We start from the raw sequence: 23,951 nt of genomic DNA on the forward strand, positions 1-23,951 counted from the left end.
CCCTGGATCACATCAAAGGCCTTCCTTTGCGTCCTTTCTGTGGCATCTCCGCTGTGGAGGAGCCCACCCAGCTCCTGCCCTGCTGGGGTTGAGGTGGGAGATGACACAGCTCTGGCCCCAAAAGCAGACAGCAAAACTGCCACCTCCTTGGAGGGCATTAAATAGGACTTTTCGACCCCCTTCCTTTGGAAGTTGCCCCTTCCAGCCTCTCATAAAACTCTCCACGCTCTGTTCTTTTATCAGAGACTCCTCAGAGCCGGGTGGCATCGCCCAGGCTGCACTGAGTTGGTCCTGAAGCTTCCAGCAGTGCTGTTTGGAGGTGAAATCCTCCAAAAGAGAATAAACCTGCTCCTTTACACCTAATTATTAACATTTCCAGGAGTTGCAACTCGCCCATCAACGATGCACCCACTGAGTCACCCCCTCAAACCCTTCTGGCACAGATATATCTGCGTGTGCTTTGGTCAAGACTCCCTGATCTGCTTGGCTTTCTGCCTCTGCCTAAAGAAAACCGGGATGAATGAGGATTGTTAAGGGACACTTCACTGGATAATGGGTAAAAAAGGGACGGAGGAGTCGATGCAATGGGTGGCACATGAGCTGTTTCCACAGTGGTGACTGTTGGACAGGCAAAACAGTGCAGCAAGAGACAGGAATAACATATTACCCCATGAAACTCCTAGAGAGAGATTCCAGCGAGGAGAAGACAAAGAAAGAGCAGAGTCAATGACAAACAGCAACATCAGAGCCCCCCCTGCACACAGAGACCCCCACACCCCCCTCTCAGCAGCAGGAGAATAAAGGAGCCCCAGCCCTTCCACTCGGGAGCAAAGAAACCCCCAAAGGTCCTGTCCAAATGTGTGGCTGGGGCATGTTCATGTCCTCAAAAAGAAAGGGATTTCTCCTTGAAATGCATTGCTGAATGGCTACATTTAATTAATTCTTTATCATCAGCATCAGTGGTGTTGTTTCTGGCATCTCTCCGGGGACTCCCTCTAAATTTTATTTTAATTATTTTTTAATTTATTTCCTTTAAAATATTTTAATTATTTTTTTTAAAAAAATTATTTCCTTTAAAAATATTTCAATATTTTTAATTTATTTCTTTCAAAATATTTGAATTAATCAGCCCTTCCAGTCACATGAAAATAAACCTCCAAATGTCCCTTCCCCCTCCTCCCCTGCTCCTCAGCAGCTGTTTTTTTAACCAACCAGGTACATTTTACACCTGGAGCTGATGGGTTTTGATGACAAATTTTGCTCGCAAAGTTTACTTTAAGCTTCTTTAATTCTATTTCCCTCAAGACTCAAACATGTCTGTGTGTTTGTGGCATGTTCATCTCCACAAAAATAAAGGAATGTCTCCTTGAAATGCATTGCTGAATGGCTACATTTAATTAATTCTTTATCATCAGCATCAGTGGTGTTGTTTCTGGCATCTCTCCAAGGACTCCTTCTAAAATTTATTTTAATTATTTTTTAATTTATTTCCTTTAAAATATTTTAATTATTTTTTAAAATTTATTTCCTTTAAAATATTTTAATTATTTTTTTAAAAAATTATTTCCTTTAAAATATTTCAATTTTTTTTTAATTTATTTCTTTTAAAATATTTGAATTAATCAGCCCTTCCACTCACATGAAAATAAACTTCCAAATGTCCCTTCCCTCCCCCCGGACACTCTGGGAGGTGCAGCCTCAACTCTTTGGCAAATGCTGGTTGATTTTCCAAAGAGCATCAGGACATTCTGTGCATCTCCACCACCTTTGTGCTGCTCCTCAGCAGCTGTTTCTACCCACCAGGTACATTTTACACCTGGAGCTGATGGGTTTGGATGACAAATTTTGCTTGTAAATTTGCTTTAAGCTCCTTTACTTCTATTTCCCTGAAGGCTCAAACAAATCTGTGTGTTTGTGACATGTTTCTCTGTAGGAAAAGAAGGGAATTGCTCTTGGAAATGCATTGCTAAATGGATAATTTTAATTAATTTATTATCAGCAGCATCAGTGTTGTTGTTTTAAGCATCTCTCTGGGGCCTTTTTTAAAAATTTAATTTTTTTTTCTCAATTTTATTTATTTATTCTGAACTCCTTGTATGAATTTCTTTATTTTTTAACTCCGGTTAAGCACAGAACAGCTTCTAAAGAGGCAGAAAGCAGACCAGCAGCTGGTTGGAGAGGCTGAGCTGGGTTTGTTGAATCTTCCAGCAAGGCCTGATAACCATCTCATGTGCTTAAATAAACACAGGCTGTTGCAATATTCCAGCTGGGAGCCTTTCAGGGAGCTCTGTTATTCCCAGGTTTTTAGTGATGTGTCTGTTCAGCAGCTGCTTCAGACACCAGGGAGGTCAAGGACATGAATTAAATCCCACCTTGCACCAGGTGATTGTGTGTTCTGGCCACAATAAATAGATTTATTACACTGCTGGGGAGTGGCAGGGTTTGCTGGAAAAATCCAACCCAACAACAGAGATGATCCAGCTGATTCTCCACGAGCTCATTTTCAGGATTATCAAAATTCGGGGTGTCCAGTTTAACCAACCAAAGAGCTGGGGCAAGGACAGGACTCTCAAGTTTGCACCTGATTATTCTGTTATTATTTATAACTGGAACAGAGAGCAAATAATCCCCTGGGAGTGACTGAATTAAACCAGAAATACTTCAAATATTCTCTGAACTGGACATCAACACTCCCCTCCTACTGAAACGTGGATGTGGGGCAGAGGGTACAGAAATCACCAAAAGCACAGAAAAAATTCCAATTTTTCCAGGTCTCCCAATAGGTTTGTCTCTCTTTAATCTGGGAGACAGTAACCAGGCAGGTTTTATGCATTCCCTGACAAATTCTCACTCAGAAGGTAAAATAGAAGCAACTTGGGGCACTATTATAAAGCACAGGCAGGGGATGTAAAAGTAATTTATTTAGAGGCTGATGAGGTGCTGTTAGATATTCATGGCCCAATACAGAAAACCTGAGCATGAAAAGACTCCAAAAGATTAAAAATAATTCATTTTAATCCTTAACTTGACCAAAAGAAAAAAAAAATCTTGTTCAAAGGAAAGTCTTGCTCAAAGAGAAGAGATTTTCAAGGCAAACCCTGGTGTTTGTTCTCACAAAATGCTCCTTCTCCCGGTCTGCCCTGAACGTTTGAATTCCTGATGGGAAAGGGAAATTCTCATTGAACTGCAGACTTGGGGAATATTGTTTTGCAGATTAATACTTGTGACTGTGGCTATTTTCCTTTTCTATGTCTCTTCCATTCCGAGGAGCTCTGTGTTAACTTGCTAAGTGCTTTTTTAGGAGGGTTTTGCTTAGTCTGGCCACGTCCAGCTCTAAAAGCTGTTCTATAATATATCCCACAGGCAGGGAAAAGAAGCCCCACACATGTCTAGTCAAGCTTAAAAAGCAGCTTGGGTTTGGATGTTAAATTTTAGGTAAGTCATTCACCAGCCCAGCGATTCCATCTCGAGTTTTGCTTAGGACAGAGCACTCAGCTCCTTGAAAAATCTGATTTTTAACGAATGGGGACAAAGTTTTTAAAGAGGAGAGGGCACCATCCCTTTGAAAAACTTCTGCTGGACATGACTTTCTCAAAAACTTAAATAATTCTTTAATAATATAATTTAAATTAATAATTCTCGAGGATCAGGCACAGAAAGCCCAGATCCCAATATCCCCAAGTGTCACCCCTCAAAAATCACACCAACAATGTCAAGCCCATCTCCTTCAGTCCATCCACTTCTTGGAGGTTGGTTGGTTTGTTTGTTTGTTTGTTTGTTTTTAATCCAGCATTTATGGAAAATAGAAGATCTAAACCACAAATCTGAACGTGAAAGGAATTTTGACGCCTCAGAAAACGCAAAAATTCCTGAGAAATATCCCAGGCCACACTTCCCAGAAAGGACCCGGGAAGTTTTTGTGCTGCAAAAGGGGACACGTTTTCCACCAGCAGAGCTGACAGGAGGAGCCTGGGGAGGAAGCTTAAAAAAATGACTGTCAGTTTAAACTGGACAAGACACACTCCCGTGGTTCCCTGATGAAGGGGAACGCTTTTCTCCTTAGCAATTAAACCCTGCTAATTCTCATTAGCAAGTTAAACAATTGCGTGTTGACAAACAGGTGAGCGGAGCTGCGAAATTCTCCTGTAATTGCTCAAGGCTGATTTAGCAGAAGATTAAACTGCCCCAGTCCTGCGGGCTCTTTCCAGGTCATCTCCTGTTGTTTCTCCGGGAAACAATTGCAAACAACTCTTTCCACGGGCCTGGAAATACAGGTGGAAAATTTTCCTTTCATCGTCCAGCTCTGAACTCCCTGAGTTCTGAGGAACCTGCCTTAAAAAAGTTCTCAAAGGGAAGGCTAATCTTCATTTTGAAACGGCAATTCCTCTGTGTCCAGGGCTGAAAATCCTCCCTGACGTTAAAGAAGCCCAGGGAATGTTATTTAATGTCATAAATACCGAGCTGTGTTGGAGGGAGGGAGCAACGAGCCTTAAAAGTGAAACTGTGGAAATGCAAGTTCCCTGAATGAGAGAGGGGAAAAGAGCAGAGAAATGCCGAGGTCTGTGAACCAGAAACACTCACAACTCCAGAAATAATGTTTTGCAGGGAGTTCACTGAGTTATCAGCTGATTTCATTAACTCCTTTCTCACAGGGAGAGCAATTCTTACAACAATTGCCTGAAGACACTGGACTGCCACAAACTGTTACAATATGTTCTTGAAAAGAAGTTGGCCAAACAGTCACAACAATCTTGGCTTAATGTTTGAAGGAGCAGTGAATGGACTCACCCTAAAGCTGGAGGATTTTCAAGAGGTTCAACAGCACCAATTTAGTTGGGTTTATTTTTTTCTTCCCCCCCTCCAGCTACGAGATGAAAAAGGGCAGAAACTGAGCATTTCTCTGAGAAACGGGGCCACACGTGTTATGAATCAACTCTCTCTCTGTGCCAGGTCCTGCCTCCTCTGTGGTTATTCCCTAGAAATTGGGATGTTAAGGGAAGGTACTTACGAGAAGGCAAAGGCCACCAAGGCCCCACTGACCACAATGAAGTCCAGGATGTTCCACAGGTCACGGAAGTAGGAGCCAGGGTGGAGTAACAGCCCCAGGTCGATCATCTGGAGAGGAGGCACAGGAAAAGGAAGAGCTTTAATAAAACTCTGTACCAAATCAACACTGCCAAGGTGCAGGAGAATGTTCTTGAGCAAATGACCCTTCCCAAGTTGGAGATACTTGGCCAAGCTGCTCCTCTCCGAGAGGCACGAAGAGCTCTGCCAAAAATGAAGCTCGAGAGTCAAGAAACCAGAACCAAAAGCTCAAGAAAAGAGTCTCCACTGCAACCCAGGGTTCTCTGCACAGACAGCCATTAATCTGGGGGTTATTCTGCATCTCTTTTGCAGCTTGCTCTGACAGTAAAACCTACCCCAGGAATAAATCCGGACTTTATTAGGATTGGGCTTCCCGGAAAGTTGCTGCCCCACGGGCTCAGCAAAACCTGTCGCCCTACTGAGTAAAGTCAAAAGAGAAATGCTCAATTTTTTGAGATGTGACAGAGCAGGAATCAGTGGCTGTCAACATTCCAAAAGGAGAAGGGAAGATTCAGCCACGTCTCAGTGAGGTCTGTCAGCGCCTGTGTCTTTAACCACACACACCAGGCATTTCTTATCCTCTTACACAGCCACAGCTACTAAAGAGATCTTTATTTTCCTCCATAAATTGTGAGATTAAAGAAACCAGGAGAGCCACTGCAGAAGGACATCTGGCTTCTTTTGAGAGCTGTTCTCAAGTTAAAGCTTTCCATCACTGCCACCTCTCCAGGGAGTTCTGTCCTGCTCCACCCCTTCTCCAGCATCCCAGAAGTAGATGAATGTCAATTTAAAACAGGAGGTGAATCTTTCTGCTGGGAGAAATTCTTACCTTGATCACCATCTCAAAGGTAAAGACACCTGTAAATATATAATCCAAGTATTTCAGAGCCTAAATGGGAGAGAGAAATGTGTGTTAGGAGGGGCCACACACTGAAATAACACATAAAAAGTACAACATTATTCTAGCAATTGTTTATTTGGGTAAATATGATCTGACAGGAGCTTTTCAAATAGTTTAGGCACAAAATTTAAATCTGATTTTAAACAGTTACCTTAAACAGCAACATTTCTCCCAGTCCTTGCCAGACTCCACCCAAGGGTGGCTTCAGTGCACCTGCATTTATGGCAGGTTTATCCAGGGAAAAAGGGTATTTCACATGGAAATATTGGAATATCCTTTCCTAGGGAGCTCGTTCACCAGCCCCTTTGTGGTAGCTCAGGTTTCTGTTCTCTAGCTGAGGACAGTATTATTAAAGTGAAATACCACATGAGCAAGTAGTAAAACATTATTCTAGCAATGGTTTATTTGCTTTGATGGGTAAAAATCATCTGACAGGAGGTTTTCAAATAGTTTAGGCACAAAATTTAAATCTGATTTTAAACAGCTGACTTAAACAGCAGCATTTCTCCCAGTCCTTGCCAGACTCCACCCAAGGGTGGCTTCAGTGCACCTGCATTTATGGCAGGTTTATCCATGGAAATATTGGAATATCCTTTCCTAGAGAGCTTGTTCACCAGCCCCTGGGCAGCAGCCTGGGTTTATCTTCTCTGGCTGATGACAATGTTATTAAAGACCTCAGGAAAGTAAGAAAGTGATAAAATCCTTCTTGAAAACCTGATTCTACACTTATTAAGGATGAGGAAGAGAGATTTTGCTCATAGCTCCTTCAGCTCGTTATTGATGTGGGGATTCATGGATCTGCCTCTGGAAGAAGCTGATCCTGACCAGATTCAGGAGCTCGAGGCCAGGCCAGGCACCTCCTGCCCTGCTGAGCTCTGCTCTGGAGCAGTTCAGCTCCTCAGTCTGTTCAAGGGGTGGGTGAACACAGATTCCTTGGTACACAGCCTGGGAAAGCAACACCAGTCCCTGTAGGTCTCCTAGATTTGAGCACAATTCCGTGGATGGGATGCACCTCTTTGGAGTATCACAGAACTGAACAGAGTGGAGGGACAGTAAATCAATACAGATACGAGATCAAAGAATCATCAAGGTTGGAAAAGACCTCCAAGATCATCAAGTGCAACCTTTGACCAACCCCCCCCATGCCAATAACCCACATTGCAAAGTGCCACATTTCCTTGCTTTTTGACCCTTTCCAGGGCTGGTGACCCCACTGTTTCCCTGGACAGCCTGTCCCAATTCTTGACAACTCTTTCAGTGACGAATTTTTTTCCTAATATCCAACCCAAACCTCCCCTGGCACAACTGGAAGCCATAAATATCCTGTGATATCCACACCCTACAACCATCTACACTGATGAGTCCAAAATTAGGCTTCACCTTGCAGTGTCTATACTTAATTTCAGATCTCTCAACTCCCACTTGTCCATGTAACCACAGCCAGCTCTGTGCCAATGTCCTCATGGGAATGTGTTTGAAATAAGCCACCCAGCTGCTCCATGAACTCTCCTGGGCTGCATGTCCTCGTGTCAAAGGTGTCACACTCACATTTGTAACAGCATTGTCTCCAGAAATCCAAACAAGTGTGGTTTGACACCCACAGACAAGTACATCTGCTACAAATTCTTGGGAGATTTCTACCATGCCCCACCAAGATAAAAAAACACATATCTGATTTGACTTCCTCAGGCTCTGCTCTAGCAGGAGACCTTAGGACAATGCCCCATCCCTGGAAGTGTCCAAGGCCAGGTTGGATGGGCCTTGGAGCAATCTGGGATAGTGGAAGCTGGCCCTGCCCATGGCAGGGGGTGGGAGGGGGTGAGTTTTAAGCTTTTCCCAGCCCAAACCATGCTGTGATTCTCTGATTCTGTGTCAGCCCTGGCTGGTGACCAGGGAAGCCTTTCCCACTGCTGAATTGTGTCCCAGCTTTTCAGGCTTCTCCACACAAGTCATAAAGTGATTTCCAAGTGCTGAAACTCGGATGTGGTTGAAGCAGCAGAAAGGGAAAGGAATTGTGAGTATTTTGTCCCAGAATATGCTGAGCTGGGAGGGACTCACAAGGATCATCCAGTCCAACTCCTGGCCCTGCATAGAACTATCCCCAGGAGTCCCACCCTGTGCCCCAAGGGATCATCCAAACCCTCCTGGAGCTCTGTCAGCCTTGGGGCTGTGCCCACTGCCCTGGGGAGCCTGGTCAGTGCCCAACCAGCCTCTGGGGGAAGAACCTTTTGCTGAGATCCAACCTGACCCTGCCCTGGCACAGCTCCAGCCATTCCCTGGGTGCTGTCCCTGGTCCCCACAGTGCCCAACCACCCTTTGGGAGAAGAACCTTTTCTTGACCTCCAACCTCTCTGCAGAGTGGCCCAAGCACATCTGAGGATGTCACCAAAGCCAGCTCTAGTTCTGCACCGTGTCATCCTTCGGAGATGGGAACGGTGCTGGGAACGTGCCAGTCCACGTGCTGGGAGAAGCAGGGCAAGGTTACTCTGGCCACACTGGCTGGTACTCACATCATTCCTGGGTGACTCAGCTTGGACAGGGTCTTCTGCAGCCAGGGCAATGCTGCTGAGGGCGATGACTATCAGGATGACCATCTCGAAGTAGCGCAGGTTGACGATGTAGTGGAAGAGCCGCCGGATCCTGCGGGCAAAACAAGCACAGGGGAGGTTTGGCACAGTGGGATGAGAGGCTGGCACGAGGACAGGGTCCCTCAGGAGCATGACCTTTGGGATTTCTACTACAGTAAGGGTAATAAAATAAAAACCCATGAGCAATGGGTTTAAATTCTACTTTGCAACAAGTCTGCGGGGTGAGATTTAAAGTAAGATTTAAACATCCCTGCAGCGCTCTCTGCAAGGCAATGACCATTTATCTCTGTATTTATATATTTATCTCTCTCCCCATCTGTCAAAAGGGAGCTTCCAAGCCTTCAGACTCGATTCTCCACATTCCTCAGGAACACCACCTTTAGGATTCCTGTTACAGCAACGGTAATACAATAAAAAACACGAGCAATGGGTTTAAATTCCAGTTTGCAACAGAGCTGTGGTGAGATTTCAAGTCAGATGTAAACATCCCTGCACCGCTCTCTGCAAAGCAATGACATCTATTTATCTCTCTGTTTATCTCCCTATTTATCTCCCTATCTATCTCCCTATCTATTTATCTCTGTATTTATCTCCCTATCTGTTTATCTATTTATCTCCCTGTTTCTCTCTCTCTCCCCATCTGTCAAAAGGCCATTGAGAGCTTTCAAGCCTTCAGACTTGATTCTACAAATTATGTTTCTCTCCTCCCCCACCCTTCTCCCTCTGAACCCCCAGGTTAACGTCCTGCCAGTTCAAAACAAGGTTTGAAATCCTTTTAATATCAACTAATCCCTTTAAAATTGAGACACAGGCACTTGGAGACTCAGCTGAAACTGCCTTTGTAGCTGAGTATTATTCCTTCCAATCTCTCCCTTGCCAAGTATCTCTGCCTTCACTTTAAGATACCCTTTCTAAGCTGCATAAATACTTTACAGTAATATATTTGATTACTTTACTCTAATCTTTTTATTCACAAATGGTGCCCAAGAAAAGTGACAAATGCTTCAATCTCTGAGCAATCCGAAACTATTCACAAATTTCAGCTAATGGCTCTATCTGACCACAGTTCACAAATCCTTAACTGCACACAGAGCTCTACATCTGCACCATATTTGTCAGCTGAATAAAGGACTTGGGTTCTGCCTGGGAATCAAATCATATCTTTAACTCCCCAACAACTTTATCTGAGAACGTCTTTCAGTTGCTACATCCCATTTTCTCTAAGCAAATATCTGAAGAGTCAGAATTAAGGTCTGTTTTTTTCACATCTACTTACACATTCCTTGTCTTTGGATTGCTAATGGATTCAGAATGAAAAAGAGCTACAAATACCAGGGAAACAGATTTGATAGAAAATAACGTGAAGAAAAGTGCTTTTGTGGATCCCTGAACTCTGGTTATCAACCCAGCAGAGGAAGATTATCATCTACATGTAGATTATCATCTACACGAATCCACAGGAGGGAAAGGCACCATTTTCAATAACATTTGTAGCCGTAATTCTTGCATCAAACCCAATCCATCAAAGAAATAACAAGGCCCTATTTTTAGATCTTCATCATTCACGACCAGCAGCGGGGTGTGGGAGCGTTTGTAAACTGCCAGCGGTGCTTGAGGAATCACTTTGCATCCACGGCTGCTCGGAGAGGCTGGTGCCTCTTGGAAAGTCATGCAGTTTATTTATGCTTCCCTGAACTGTTTTGCCCCCTGGCAGCACCCAGGCCATGCAGCCCCAGCAGGGCTTGGATGGGAGATGTCAGTGTTAGAGTGAAGCCTCAGCCCCCCCGGAAAGCAGAAGGACCTCTCTGGAGAACTTAACACCAGCCAGAACACCTCAGGGCATCCAGCTGGGGCTGCATCTTGCCCGGGGCAGGAATAACAAGTTGCTGACATTCCTAGAGTTTGGTCTTTGTCTTGTGATTCCCCCTTGGCCCTGTGTTATGACACATTTTCTCTCCCGGTGAACTCGGGTTCTTTCAGTGGTCTTTTAGTGCAGCTTTCGGGGGAGAAAACTGCAGGGCAGCTGAAACAACACGGCACATCCTGGACTGGGGGGCTCAGGAGGTCAAAACTGTAGGGTGAGGTGAGAGGAAATCGGCAGATATATGACACAAAAAATTCTTGCTGCTTCTCTGTCTGCCCAGCCCACACCTCAGACCCTTCTGGGCTGGGGACCATCTCACTTCCCACTCAGCAGCGCTGCCTTAGCAGACATTTTGCAGCTGAACTCATTTTTGGTGGTCACTCCACAACAAAAAGGCTTGAGCTACCAAATATTAGGGAAATACTATGTCCTTATCCAGCCAGACAAGCTTCATAATCCTAATTTGGCTCCCCAGGGCAGTGGGCACAGCCCCAAGGCTGCCAGAGCTCCAGGAGGGTTTGGACAACACTCTGAGGGCCAGGGTGGGATTGTTGGGGTGTCTGTGCAGGGGCAGGCGTTGGATTGATGATCCTGGTGGGTCCCTCCAGCTCAGGATATTGTGTGATTCTATGATTCTGTGATTATGTGATTCTGTGATTTCATTCAGCCTGCCCAGTGTCCAGGGGGGCCAGACTGTGGCTTCCACCACAGATGCTTCTCTGACGTCACATCTGAGCTCGTTTTGTCCCACTGACGGCACAGACAGCCAGGCTGGCACCGTCCTGAGGAGCAGCAGGTGCAGGAGAACTCATTCTTCTCTCAAATCAAGCTGCCAAAAAAAGGCCTGAGTTCTCCTTTGGTGTCTGAGCATAAACCTCAGGGAGAAACTCCAGGCTCTACACTGAGTCTACCTGAGCCGGAGGGCAACAACCACCTCTGCTCCCCGGAGATCTCCGGCTTGGCAGAAGCTTCAAACGCCCTAAAAATGACTCACAGCCCTTCATGCTACGATTATTACAACCCCTGCTGCTCCCCCCTGGTCCTGCAGCCCCCCCAGAGTGACACAGGCAGTGTTTACAGGCCCTGAGCACGAAGCTCCCCACGAGGCAGAGCCGCCCGGAGCGGAAGGAATGCTGGAATCCCAACAGATCCCACCAGCTGCACCCTCAGCCTGGGCAGAGGAAAAACAGGCATGTTCTCCCACAAGTTCAGAGTTTGCACTGATGTGAAGGTACCAGGATGGAAAGAACAGGAATTCCAGCTGAGGAACCTGCAAGAATTTGCTGTCAAAACCAACCTCCCCAACACGCTACTCCTGATACCTTTTCCCAGCGATAGCCCAAAACTCACCCTTTAGTGATTTATGTGAACAAACTGCCCACCTGAGGGTCAGCAGGGTGGTTTGGATCTGCCTAAAGCATCCTCTTTTCCCAGTTTATTAATATTTATTTTTTATATTTATTTTTTATATTTATTTTTATTTCTGTTTGTTTTCCCCTGGCAGTTTATTCCCCGTGAAAGCCCAGCTGAACGGCAACATCCAGCCCACATATTTGATATTATTTAGTATCCAAATGTGTTTGACTGGCAGAGATGGAGATAAAAGTGATGTGATTGCTCTGAATAACCAGTTCCTGTCAGCCAAAAGCAGAGTTGGAAGGACTTACGGGTTTGTGGGGCTCAGGATGAACATGGAGCTGTAAGGCAGGATTGGTTTAGGCCCATTTTTCGTCAGGTCATCGACGTCTTTCTTCTCCTCCGTTTTGCTTTCAAACTCCACGTTGTTCACTGAGATGGGAATTTGAGGGGAGAGAAAGGAGAGAGTTAAAACTGCATCCCCAGTGTCCCCACAGGAGGCTCCTGCAACAGCTGGATATGCAAACAGCACAGCTGGGAGAGCAAACAGCCTTTGGATATGTTGATTAAACGTGATGAACAATCATTTGATTATTATCCCTGCTACTTACACACAGTTCTGCCCCACAACTGCTGTGCTGATGAGCAGTGGATCACAAGCAGGCAGGAAATGAAGCTGCTCAGTGCAGACACACAAAGAAACCAGGCACTTATTTATCCAAGAGCTGCCAAAGTGGGGATGGAAAACCCTTTTCAAACAGCACAGATTATTAGGGAGAGAGGATCAGCGAGGCATCCTTGGGAAGAGAACAAAAGGCAGGATGGCTGAGCAGCCTCCTAATCCTGTGTCTTCTGCCCTAGATCAGGAGCAAGGTTGGCTTTGGAGGGGGCAGAAGTGCAAATTCATAGATGAGATTTAATAATTTTGGGGCTAAAACTGCTGAACTTCCCAGCATTAGGAAAAGAGACCTGGAAGGGGCTCCTGCAGCCCCTGATCTGTGCCTGCCTCGTGCAGCTCAGTTTTGTCAGAGCTATGTAAAGGTGTCGAGCTCCACCTCCCTTCAGGCTTTTAACTTCTCCAAGATTGTTCCAAACCTCGCTCCCAGAGGTTGAAAACTTTTCAATTTTCATCCTAAGTTGACTTGCAGTGGGTTTGTAGGATAATTTACTGGAGATCATTTCCAATATATGAACTGAAACATGTTTTATTCTGCAAATACTCTTCTTAGGCAGATACTGAGACTCATCCATTAACTGCCAGAACCTGGAGTCCACAACCTCAACTCCCTTAGAATGTGCCAAGTGCAGGGCTTTTATCACTTTTTATTTTATTCTGCAAGGAAATGACAGTTCCTTGTGTGTGAGTGACATGTTCAATAAACTCCTTATTGTATCTCCAGCCAGATAGTGAGGAAATGGGCAGGACAGATAAACTGTGATTGGCAGGAAGTCAGCATTGCAATATAGTAAAATTATCATTTAAGAGGGAAAAAAAGAAGAAAGAAGAAGGGGAAAAAAAAAAAAGACAAGTCTTGTGGTTGACAACACAGGGAAAAAGCTCACAGAGACCCTGCTTTTGGCTGTGCCTCTTGGAAAGCGCAGTCCTGACAGCCTGAAGGAGTTCAGGACCTCTTGGAGTTCACACTGCAATTTTCCTTGGCGTCCCTACTCTCAGGAGTTCTCCAGGTTGTTCCTGCTCTGCCAGGGATCAGCCCCAAGCTGGTGGCTGGGGGGCTTCAAGGCACATCATGGGCACAACAGTCTTGGGACCATCTGGAAAACTAAATCTGCACTTACAGACCCAAGGCAAAGAGCTGGGGAGCAGGACAGGCTCAGTCAGAGGGGATCTGCTCAAACTGAGGTGCAGAGGGCTGCAGAAAGCTCAGGACTGGCCCAGCCTGCAGGAACCCGGAGCAGTGGGACCACCAAGGGTGCTGTGGTGGCTGTGAGGCCACGAGGACCTGCTGCTCCACAGTGAGCGAGCCAAGAGGTGGGAATCCATCCTGAGGGCCTGAATGCAACACCACCACCTCCCCTGGCCTTTGCTGAGGGTTCTGTGGCTGCTCAGCCCCCAGGATGCCAGAGGAACCACAGCCCATCCCCGCTGGAGTAGGAGTTTGCAGCACAGCAGCAGAGGAAGGGGATAAAGCAGAAGAGCTGCTCCTGTGCTCACCTCAGGCTGAGGCTGCTTTGCTGCACCAGCTGCTGATTTTCCTGCCCAGCCCTCAGTTACTACCTTTTGCTGGTTTTCCTGCTCCTTCATCTTTTTCTTTTTCAGAACCAGGATGTGCTCTGGGGGAGCCATCTCCAGGGAACCTCACGGGGTGTTTTCCAGAGCCACCAGATGATCCAGGAACCCATTTTTGGGTACCTGCAGGCTGCCTGAATCGTAGATCCTCTATCAACAGGTTCTCCTGTCTGCCTTTTGTGAGGATGCTGGTGGCCAGGAGAGCCACCAGGTGACCCAGGAACCCTCCTTGAGTTCCTGCAGGCTGCCTGAATTGTAAAGCCCGTATCAACAGGTTCTCCTGTCTGCCTCTGTGAGGATGCTGGTGGCCAGGAGAGCCACCAGGTGACCCAGGAACCCTCCTTGAGTTCTGCAGGCTGCCTTGAATCATAGATCCTGTATCAACAGGTTCTCCTGTCTACATCTGTGAGGATGCTGGTGGCCAGGAGAGCCAGCAGCTGACCCAGGAACCCTCCTTGAGTTCTGCAGGCTGCCTTGAATCATAGATCCTGTATCAACAGGTTCTCCTGTCTGCCTTCTGTGAGGATGCTGGTGGCCAGGAGAGCCCCCACCTGACCCAGCGTGTGCTGCCCCCTCCTCGACAAGTTGGCTCTTTCCTGGCAATTCCCTGGCAGAAGAAGCCTGGAGAGCAAGGCACTCACTTGGTATGACAGTGGTCTCCCCCGGGGGGGCCGTGATGGTGACGGGGATGTTCACAGTGGTGGTTTTGTCCAGGGGGGGTTGGATCATCCTCGTCACGTTCTTCTGGTTGTCGGCGTCCTCGGGCTGCTCGGGCACCTTCTGCAGGTACGTGCTGGGCAGGGTGTGCACGGGGACACTCACACTGCCACTGGCCTCCAGCTCAACCTGGTTCTCCCTGAGGCAGAGGAGCAGGGTTTGGTAAATGTGGTAAAGAAGGATTCAGAGAGCACGTGTATGTGACCCTGCACCTCTGTGACACCTCTGGGTTGGGGTTAGGGTTGGGGTTAGGGTTTAACCTCTGAAACCTCTGGGTTGGATTTAGGGTTGGGGTTAGGTTTTCATCTCTCTGAAAACTGTGAGTTGAGGTTAGGGTTGGGGTTAGGGTTGGGGTCAGGGTTTCACCTCTGAAACCTCTGGGTTGGATTTAGGGTTGGGGTTAGGGTTTCATCTCTCTGAAAACTGTGAGTTGAGGTTAGGGTTGGGGTTATGTTGGGGTTAGGGTTGGGTTTAGGGTTGGGGTTAGGGTTTCACCTCTGAAACCTCTGGGTTAGGGTTAGAGTTAGGATTGGGGTTAGAGTTTCACCTCTGAAACCTCTGGGTTAGGGTTAGGGTTGGGGTTAGGGTTGGGGTTGGAGTTTCACCTCTGTGAAACCTCTGGCTTGGGGTTAGGGTTGGGGTTAGGGTTGGGATTAGGGATGGGTTTAGGGTTTCTCCTCTGTGAAACCTCTGGGTTAGGGTTGGGGTTAGGGTTGGGGTTAGGGTTTCATCTCTGAAATCTCTGTGTTAGGGTTAGAGTTGGGGTTTCACCTTTGGGTTTCACAGACTCCTCTCTTCATGGAAACCCTTTGCAGAAAAGCCACAGCCTGCAGGACACAACTCACTGATAGCACAGGACGGGCCCTTTCCCTCTGAGACCTCCTGGGCCAACATCCAAGCACAACATTAAGCTGGACTGTGCCTCTGAGTGTCCCTTTATTCTGTTTAATGAGCCCCATAACTGAGGTTCACAAGGCCCACGTGGCCCTGGCATGGAGCAGTGACATTAACTCCCCACATCAGCTGGCTGCTGAATGAGGGCTGACATTCTGCTTCCTAATGCTCTCCTGAGGCCTTATTTAAACGTGGTGATTCTCCCTGGCACTCCTGAACTGCTCTGTAACGTTGCTGTCAGCAGCTAAAGAGCTCCTGCTTTCCTCTGCAGCAGCAGCTCCACTCCAGTGAGCTGGAAAGGGAGCCTGTGCACACGAGCAAACTAAACAGCACGCAAAGTGTTTTGAAATTCATCGGAAAGCAAGATAATATAGACAGGAAAATTATTATCTCAGTGCCACTCACAGCTCTCCACGGTGACATGAACTCTATTCTAAAGAATCCCAGTGCAATTTCTTTTCCATTGGACTAATAAAGCTGAAAAGGCAATCTATCCTTCTTTATTAACTACTCCAAATGCTCCACCAGTGCTATTTTTCTCACTTGACTTACATAAGAATTAAACCAAATGGGAGACATGGTTGTTCTCGATGGAAGGAGCCACGTGCTGGAACAACTGGTGGTGCAGCTGACAGGGCTCAGCATTAAAAAAAGGGAATTTTAAAAAACGTCCCTCAGAAAGTTCTTTCAGAGGCTGTAAAATTCTCTGCTCTGTGTTATGTCCTAGAGGGTCTGTGGGTATTTGCATCAAGGATGTTTCCTTCCTTAAAACCTGGTTCCTATGGACAGAGATCAGCTTTGGGAGCAAAACAGGACTGCAGGTTATGGTGGAGGGTGGGGTGAGCACGAGGACCACAGGGAATGCCATGGGGAGGGGAATAAGGGATTTCCTGAAACACATCTGGGGTTTTGTGGCCCCTGAGCCATCCAAGGGGTGAGTCTGTCCTGTCCAACCTGGCCTTAAACACTTCCAGGAATGGAGCAGCCACATCTTCTCTGCCCAACCTGGGCCAGGGCCTCACCACTCTCGCTCTGAAAAAATACCTTCCCAATATTCCCATCTATCCCTGCCCTCTGGCAATGGGAAGCCATTCCCTGTGTCCTGTCCCTCCATCCCTTGTCCCCAGTCCCTCTCCAGCTCTCCTGGAGCCCCTTCAGGCACTGGAAGGGGCTCTCAGGTCTCCCTGGAGCCTTCTCTTCTCCAGGTGAACCCCCCCAGCTCTCCCAGCCTGGCTTCAGAGGGGCTCCAGCCCTCAGAGCATCTTTGTGGCCTCCTCTGGACTCGCTCCAGCAGGTCCATGCCCTTCCTATGCTGGAGGCCCCAGAGCCGGACACGGGGCTCCAGGTGGGATCAGAGTAGTTCCCAAGGCGTGTATCCAAACGAAATCCACTTACTTGGGCTGGTGGTTCCGGTGAACCCCCCCAGCTCTCCCAGCCTGGCTCCAGAGGGGCTCCAGCCCTCGGAGCATCTTTGTGGCCTCCTCTGGACTCACTCCAGCAGGTCCATGCCCTTCCTATGCTGGAGGCCCCAGAGCTGGACACGGGGCTCCAGGTGGGATCAGAGTAGTTCCCAAGGCGTGTATCCAAACGAAATCCACTTACTTGGGCTGGTGGTTCCGGTGCTCCTTCTCTCCAGCCTCCGCCTCCTTCTCCCCGTTCTCCTTCTCCACCGACTCGTACGTGGACAGGGCCCTGTTCCTGAGCCTGTGCCGCCTGTGGGGCTCCTCTCCGTTCTCCCCCTTGGGCTCCCCATCCCTGTTGCCGGAGCGGGACCCTCCGCGGTGCCGGGAGCGCCGCTCGCCGCGGGCGCCGTTGGCGGTGCCGTTGCCGTCCTTGCCCTGGCGCTCGGTGGAGTGCCGGTGCGTGCGGTGCCTGCGGTGCTCCTTCTCCCCCGACTCCTCCACCGAGCCCCGCCGGTGGTGCCTCTTCCCCCCTTCCTGCCCCCTGTTCCGCTCGCTCTTCCCTTCCTTGCTCCCGCCTTCCACCTCCTTGCTGCGGCTCCGGTGCTGCCGGTGCCGCTCCTCCTTGTTGGCGGCCGCGGTCTCCGCGCTCTCCTCCTTGGGCGCGTCGCCCTTCTCCTGCTCCGCCTGTTTCTCCTTATCCCGGTGCCGGTGGTGCTTCCGCGGAGCTTCTGCCCCGTCGGCAGAGCTGCCCTTGGGGTGCTCCTGCACCTCCTGCACGTCGCCGGGGCTCAGCTTGTTGATGTTGTTCCTGCCTTCGCTCCGGGGCTCCACCACCAGCGGCCGGTCCAGGTGGGTCTTCATGTCCGGCCTGATGTGCAGGGTGGTGGCGTAACGGACCCGCTCCTCGGGGTCCAGCTCGTTGTACAGGGCCTCGCAGCTGGCTCGGAAGTTGTGCATCCGGATCTGGCTGGTCCTCTGCTCCCAGACCGACTTGGATTTGGAGGAGTTCTGCTGCTTGCTGAGGGGAAGGGAGGAAGGTGAAAAGTGAGTGTCTGAATTTACGCCGGTTCCCTGAACAACAACCCAAAAAATTTAAAAAAAAAAAAAAAAAAAGAGAATTTTCAGCTGAGATGGGGAATTAGAGGGTCGAACCAAAGGAATTGTAGGAATGGAGAGAGAATGGCTGGCGGAGAACAGGAGCAGGGAAAGCCAGCGGGATCACCGGTGTTAGTTTGCCCACACACACGTAAGGCACCCTGGGACCAGCCCTCTGGAAAGGAGTTCTCCTCATTTCTAACACGTGGAAGCATCAGGTAGAGTCTGAAGGATTAAAGTGTCAGCACACAAATCACACACCCCAGCCAGAGCTTTGAAACAGCCCACAAAGCTTCCCACAAGTAACAGCACCTTTTCCCCACCTGGAAACATTGGGATGAGCAAATTAGTGCTGAGCAAGAGCGGTTAGATTGGCAGCAGGAGTGAGGGGAAGTCATTGAAGTCCAACCCCTGGCCCTGCACAGACACCCCAACAATCCCACCCTGGCCCTCAGAGCATTGTCCAAACCCTCCTGGAGCTCTGGCAGCCTTGGGGCTGTGCCCACTGCCCTGGGGAGCCTGGTCAGTGCCCAACCAGTCTCTGGGGGAAGAACCTTTTGCTGAGATCCAACCTGACCCTGCCCTGGCACAGCTCCAGCCATTCCCTGGGTGCTGTCCCTGCTCACACAGAGCAGAGATCGGAGCTGCCCCTCAGGAGGAGCTGCAGACCCCGGTGAGGTCTGACCTCTGTCTCCTCTTCTCCAGCTGAACCTCCAAGTCACCTCTTCTGCTCCTCTTATGGCCCCTCCAGACCCTTCACCATCTCTGTAGGCCAAGATGGAGATGAGATGGGAACACCTTTATCCCTGGAGACACCTGTCCTCTCTCTCTCTCTGTTATGGTGATACCTCCACTGGCATTGGAAAGTGCCCTTCTGCTGAGTGGAGCCTTCAGTTTATCTGCAACCACCCAGTCCTCATGTTCCATCCTGTGCTCCATTCCCATGGGCCCACGCAGGGGAGGGACACAAAGCCCTCAGTCTCCCTGCAGTGACTCCCCAAAGTAGAACCCACAGGAAATCCTCAGGCAGCTCCCAAGGACACAGCCTGTCCATCAGTGCCCATCCAAGCCAAGTCATAAAGAAAATCTCCTAAATCAGACTGGGTGGAAGGAGGAAGGTTGAAGATGCCGGGCAGAGGAGACACTCAGACCCTGCCAGCTCTGACACAAGATGTGTCACTCCAGGAGGGGTTTTTTAGTCGTGTTTCAGCTACACCCAGAACATAAATCAGCCTCGAAATTACCTCTGAGGTGCTAAAGCTTCCACTGTACATCACTCCTGGCTGACAGAACCTGCAGAAAGCACATATTAACAAAGCCTATTTGGCTGAAATCCCTTCCTGAAAACAGCCACTGTCATTACAGGCTGGAATTTCCCAGCATCCAGAAATGAGCTGCATCCTTAACGTTGACACGAGGAGCGGAGGCGATTGCCAAAAAGGCTCCAACACCCCACCACCCGCTGGCTTTGGCTGCTAACAAGTCAAGAGCAGGAGGTTCAGAAGCAATGGCTGCATCCTTTCCTTGTTCTACAGGGAAAGACACTTAAAAAAAACCAACCAAAACCAAGTAGGAAATATATGAAGCGCAGCAAAAAAACCAATCAGGACAAAGCAGAGCTGCCAGCGAGCTCGTTATCGTGTCCAACCCGAGGAGGAACATCGGTGCCAGGGCACATCAGACCTGCTGGAGGGAAGGGGAGCGAAGCATCCGAGCAGGCAGGTCCCTCTGGGGACAGCCTTTGGGGCTCTCGGAGCCAAACCAGCAGCAACTGGAGGGAAAGTGTCCATCTGCCCGCCCGGCTGTGTCTCGGTTGTCTCCGAGTTCCCACAGCAACGATTCCCGGGGGCAGCTCCCCCTCTCCCGGTGCTCTGCTCCGCTCGGCCACACGGAGCTCCGGGGCTCATTTATGGCACAGCAGGAATGTCGCCTTTAAAACTAAGCACGGGCGTTTCGTTCCGTGTTCCTTGTGAGGATGCGGGGCAGACACACCAAAATAAGGGATGGAAAACCAGCAAACAGGGCAATAATTATTTCCTCTGCTCCCCCCATCACTTAATTCTGCGTGAGCAGGGACAGGCACAACCCATCTACAGCACAAACGAGGCATGACTTGTCCAAACTGGTAAAAAAATGAGCCTTTGTGATAACAAATATTTATTCCACAAGGAAAAAAAAACTATTTATGGAGCCAACTCCTTATGTGAAACCTTGTTTTCTTCTTAAAATCCTTCTGATCCATTAAAAGAATTGCCCTGTAAATCACTTCTGACTTGCAGACACAGTACAAACATTGCTGTTAATTCTTTTGCTTTACAGTTCCTTCCCATCCATATTTTCTGTCTATAGAATATTCCTAATTCTTTTAAGGGTACTGGCATTGTATTCAGTTTTCAGATCCTCTAGGCTTGAACTGTTGTAGTAGATAATGCTGCTAATTCCAGGTTTTGTGGGATTAAGAAGCCAACAAACAACTCCTGCCCGTGGCTGGAAAGAAAACCACACAATTCATGTAGAATCAAATAAAATTCATATTAATGAATCAGTGACTCATGTTGGTATAAGGAAAAAAAGGCAGCCAGTCACTGTGTGGATGGTTCAGGAAAGGAAAGCCTATTTTTAGTCATATTCTAATCTTAGGGTACTCCTGAATGATTAAAGATTTTGTTACCATGACCTTTGCAACCATTGCTTCAGTTCATGGCAATCCTTAAAATTTTGCTTTAGTAAATAATGAATGAAAGCTGACTAGGAGGAACATAATAATTTGATGTTAAAAATACCTCCACATTAGACTGTGGGTACGAGAGAGTGTATTCTGAGTGCACATGAAAGGGAATTTCCTGTTAAAATACAGCTCCAACCAAAAAACCACGCGACGAAACCTTCCCACTAAAATCTCATTTTCTGTTCATAAACTTGGAGTTCATAAACTCTCCACATTTCCATTTTCCGCTTGGAAAACACCAGGAAACCTTTCGGTCTGGGGCAGGCAGCACAAAGCAGAGTGTTCTGTCTCTCTCGCGTTTGATAAACCGATTTTCTTTCAGGTGAACTCACCACTAGTGGTTAAATTTGCTTTGCCAGTGACCCCAGGAGTTGCTGCTTGGATGCTCCAGCACCTTTTCTTCCCCCTGAGCTCCCCCAGGAGATGCTCTGAGCTCTCCCACTGAGCTGCTGCCTCACACACACACCTCAGTCCTGCAGAAAACGCTGCCCAGTCCCTTCCAATTTTTATTCTCAGATTTAATTTTGGGTTTATATGAGAGAATTTTTGATATGGCAGTTTCTTGGAAAGAAAACATTTTCTTCCTTAATATTTCTCCCCATATTAGCTAAAAACTCTAAATTATTAATGTGGTCAAAGCCTAGACTGCCTGTAAATCACACCCTTACCTTCAGAAACTCGCTGCTGGAATTTGAGATGCCTTTCAGGCTGTCACAGATGCCAATTTTTTGATCAACAAAGTTCACTAAATGCCACGTTTTGATTTTTTTTTCCCCCAACGTTATCATTAGTCTGTTATTTCTACTCATTTTCCCTGTTCTTTTAGACAATTTGGAGAGCTGCAGACACAGGGGGTGCTGAGCCACAGGGAATTGGTCTCAGCAGGAGGAGGAAGCTGAGATGTCCGAGGGGGATAATGCTGAGCATCTCTGGGGGGCTTTGGGGAGCAGCTGAGCTCCTGTGGCCAATGTGGAGCCTGAAAGTTCCTAAAATCACAGACTGGGTTGGGTTGGGAGGGACCTTAAAATCATCCAGTCCCACCCCCTGCCATGGGCAGGGACACCTCCCACCAGCCCAGGTTGCTCCAAGCCCCATCCAGCCTGGCCTTGGACACTTCCAGGGATCCAGGGGCAGCCACAGCTTCTCTGGGCAACCTGTACCAGGGCCTTCCCACCCTCACAGCCAACAATTCCTTCCCAATATCCCATCTAACCCTGCCCTCTGGCAGTGGGAAGCCATTCCCTGTGTCCTGTCCCTCCATCCCTTGTCCCCAGTCCCTCTCCAGCTCTCCTGGAGCCCCTTCAGGCACTGGAAGGGGCTCTCAGGTCTCCCTGGAGCCTTCTTTTCTCCAGGTGAACCCCCCCAGCTCTCCCAGCCTGGCTTCAGAGGGGCTCCACCCCTTGGACCATCTTGGTGCCTCCCCTGGACTCTCTCCAGCAGCTCCACATCCTTCTTACATTGGAGGCCCCAGAGCTGGACACAGAACTCCAGGTGGGATCTGCCCCGAGCAGTTTCCAACGTATCAAACCAAAATGCAGGAGAGAACCAACACTTTGCTGCCACTCCCCTGAGGTGTCTGTGGCCCCAAATTCCCACAAGCATTAAAATAATAACACGATGCTGCTGCTGCTTTGGGGTTTGGCCACTGCCGAGCCCCTGGTTTTTGTGCAGCTCTGAAGGGATGCAAAGCTCAGCCCTGTTAAAGGAGCCAAAATTTCACTGCTTCCTGCTGGAGTTTTTCACAGCAGAATGATTTCACTCAGCCACAACTCACCACCCTCCACGCTGCTCCCCGTTGCTCTAATAATAAAAATTTCCTAATTGTTTTCAGTAAAAGTACATCCCATAAAAATCTGACTCGGATCCGAAGAAAATGCCAGAAAATATTTCTTCTGTCTCAAGTTATGTTGGTGTCCTCAGACACAAGATCCCTCTTCAGCCCTCGAGGTTTGTCTGGTATTTCAGTTATGATTTGTGATCACATAATTTCAGGCTCGGTAATAAATAACGGGGTGAGAGAGTTAAAAGCAAAATCAAAAAAAAATAAAAAAAAAGCAGAGTTAAAAGCCACATTGCTACGGCTTGATTTAACAGAAAACACACTGAGGTTAAATATGTGGAGCCATTAAGTTCTCCTAAACCCCAGGAAAATTATATTTACTTTAAATTATTGCTTTCCTCTCAAGTGATGAAGCCCCACTCTCCATTCTGGCCGTGACACTTCAATATCCCAGAGCAAAGTCCCCCCATAAACTCCAGGCTTTTGATAAAAACCAAGACAAAACACACCAGGGAACGGAGTCACAGCCCCTTTTTTTGGCACTAAGAGGATGTGGAAATAAAGCCCAGACAGTGAATATAAAGAAGCAAGAGATAAAGATCAAGAATAATTTGGGTTCTTGGCTGGCAAATGACAAATTCGTCCTGGGAGAGGATATTTAAGGGTTTTCATTTCCCTCTGTGTGAGGTCAGCCTGTCCACACTGGGGGTGGTGCAGCAGGGATGTGATGTGGTGGTTGGGGTGGGAAAGAAGGAACTGGGGTGGGAAAGGAAACTAAGTTTTATTCTGGAAAAAAAAATCGGCACTTTTGGAAAAAAAAATCATCCCCACCTTGTGAAACACTGGCTTTCCCTTTATTTACCATCCTAGAAATTGCCTTAAGAACATGGAATTTGTCCTGTCTGACACCTCAGGATCTTGTTAGAAATGAACAATCAACAACAGCAACACAAAGAAAACCTCAGGTGAGTGAATGCACCAGCTGGGATTTCATCACCCCTTGCAATGTAAGGATTCACATGAAAATTCAACACCCCACAACTCCTAAATTCCCCACTACTGGAAGAACCCAACCCAGTTATTCCCTTGGCTGTGTGTCATTGCCTATGTACATTTAAATTAGCTGCCAGTGTGTATTTTAGATAAATGCTGATCTACTTAAAGAAATAGAGCATATCTCTATTTAATGACCTCCTCTCAGTGAATGAAAAATGTATTTTGTACTTCTTGCCTTGCCTGTATCACAAATTTGTTGTAGCACGAAAGGCTGGAATTAGCACAAGAAAATGACT

The 23,951-nt window shown here is 47.9% G+C and overlaps 1 protein-coding gene across 17 annotated transcripts in view; it reads right to left on the reverse strand.

The window, feature by feature from the left end:
- The window catches only part of LOC108504370 (voltage-dependent N-type calcium channel subunit alpha-1B-like), a 301,566-nt gene that overhangs the window by 56,619 nt on the left and 220,996 nt on the right, over positions 1–23,951 (reverse strand). For 9 of the 17 annotated variants that reach the window (XM_017829234.1, XM_017829232.1, XM_017829233.1 and 6 more), the window contains 6 exons: positions 17,256–18,074; positions 14,684–14,898; positions 12,106–12,226; positions 8,497–8,626; positions 5,915–5,974; positions 5,009–5,115 (listed from right to left, as the gene is read on the reverse strand). In XM_017829234.1, the coding sequence (XP_017684723.1) occupies positions 5,009–5,115; positions 5,915–5,974; positions 8,497–8,626; positions 12,106–12,226; positions 14,684–14,898; positions 17,256–18,074 (1,452 nt within the window). Of the gene's footprint in view, positions 1–667; positions 680–5,008; positions 5,116–5,914; positions 5,975–8,496; positions 8,627–12,105; positions 12,227–14,683; positions 14,899–17,255; positions 18,075–23,951 lie in introns of all 17 variants that reach the window. The other 8 variants (XR_001877084.1, XM_017829229.1, XM_017829231.1 and 5 more) reach the window with 1 other exon arrangement.

Source organism: Lepidothrix coronata, unplaced genomic scaffold (genome assembly GCF_001604755.1).
Source record: "Lepidothrix coronata isolate B3197 unplaced genomic scaffold, Lepidothrix_coronata-1.0 Scaffold160, whole genome shotgun sequence".
NCBI classification, from domain to species: domain Eukaryota; kingdom Metazoa; phylum Chordata; class Aves; order Passeriformes; family Pipridae; genus Lepidothrix; species Lepidothrix coronata.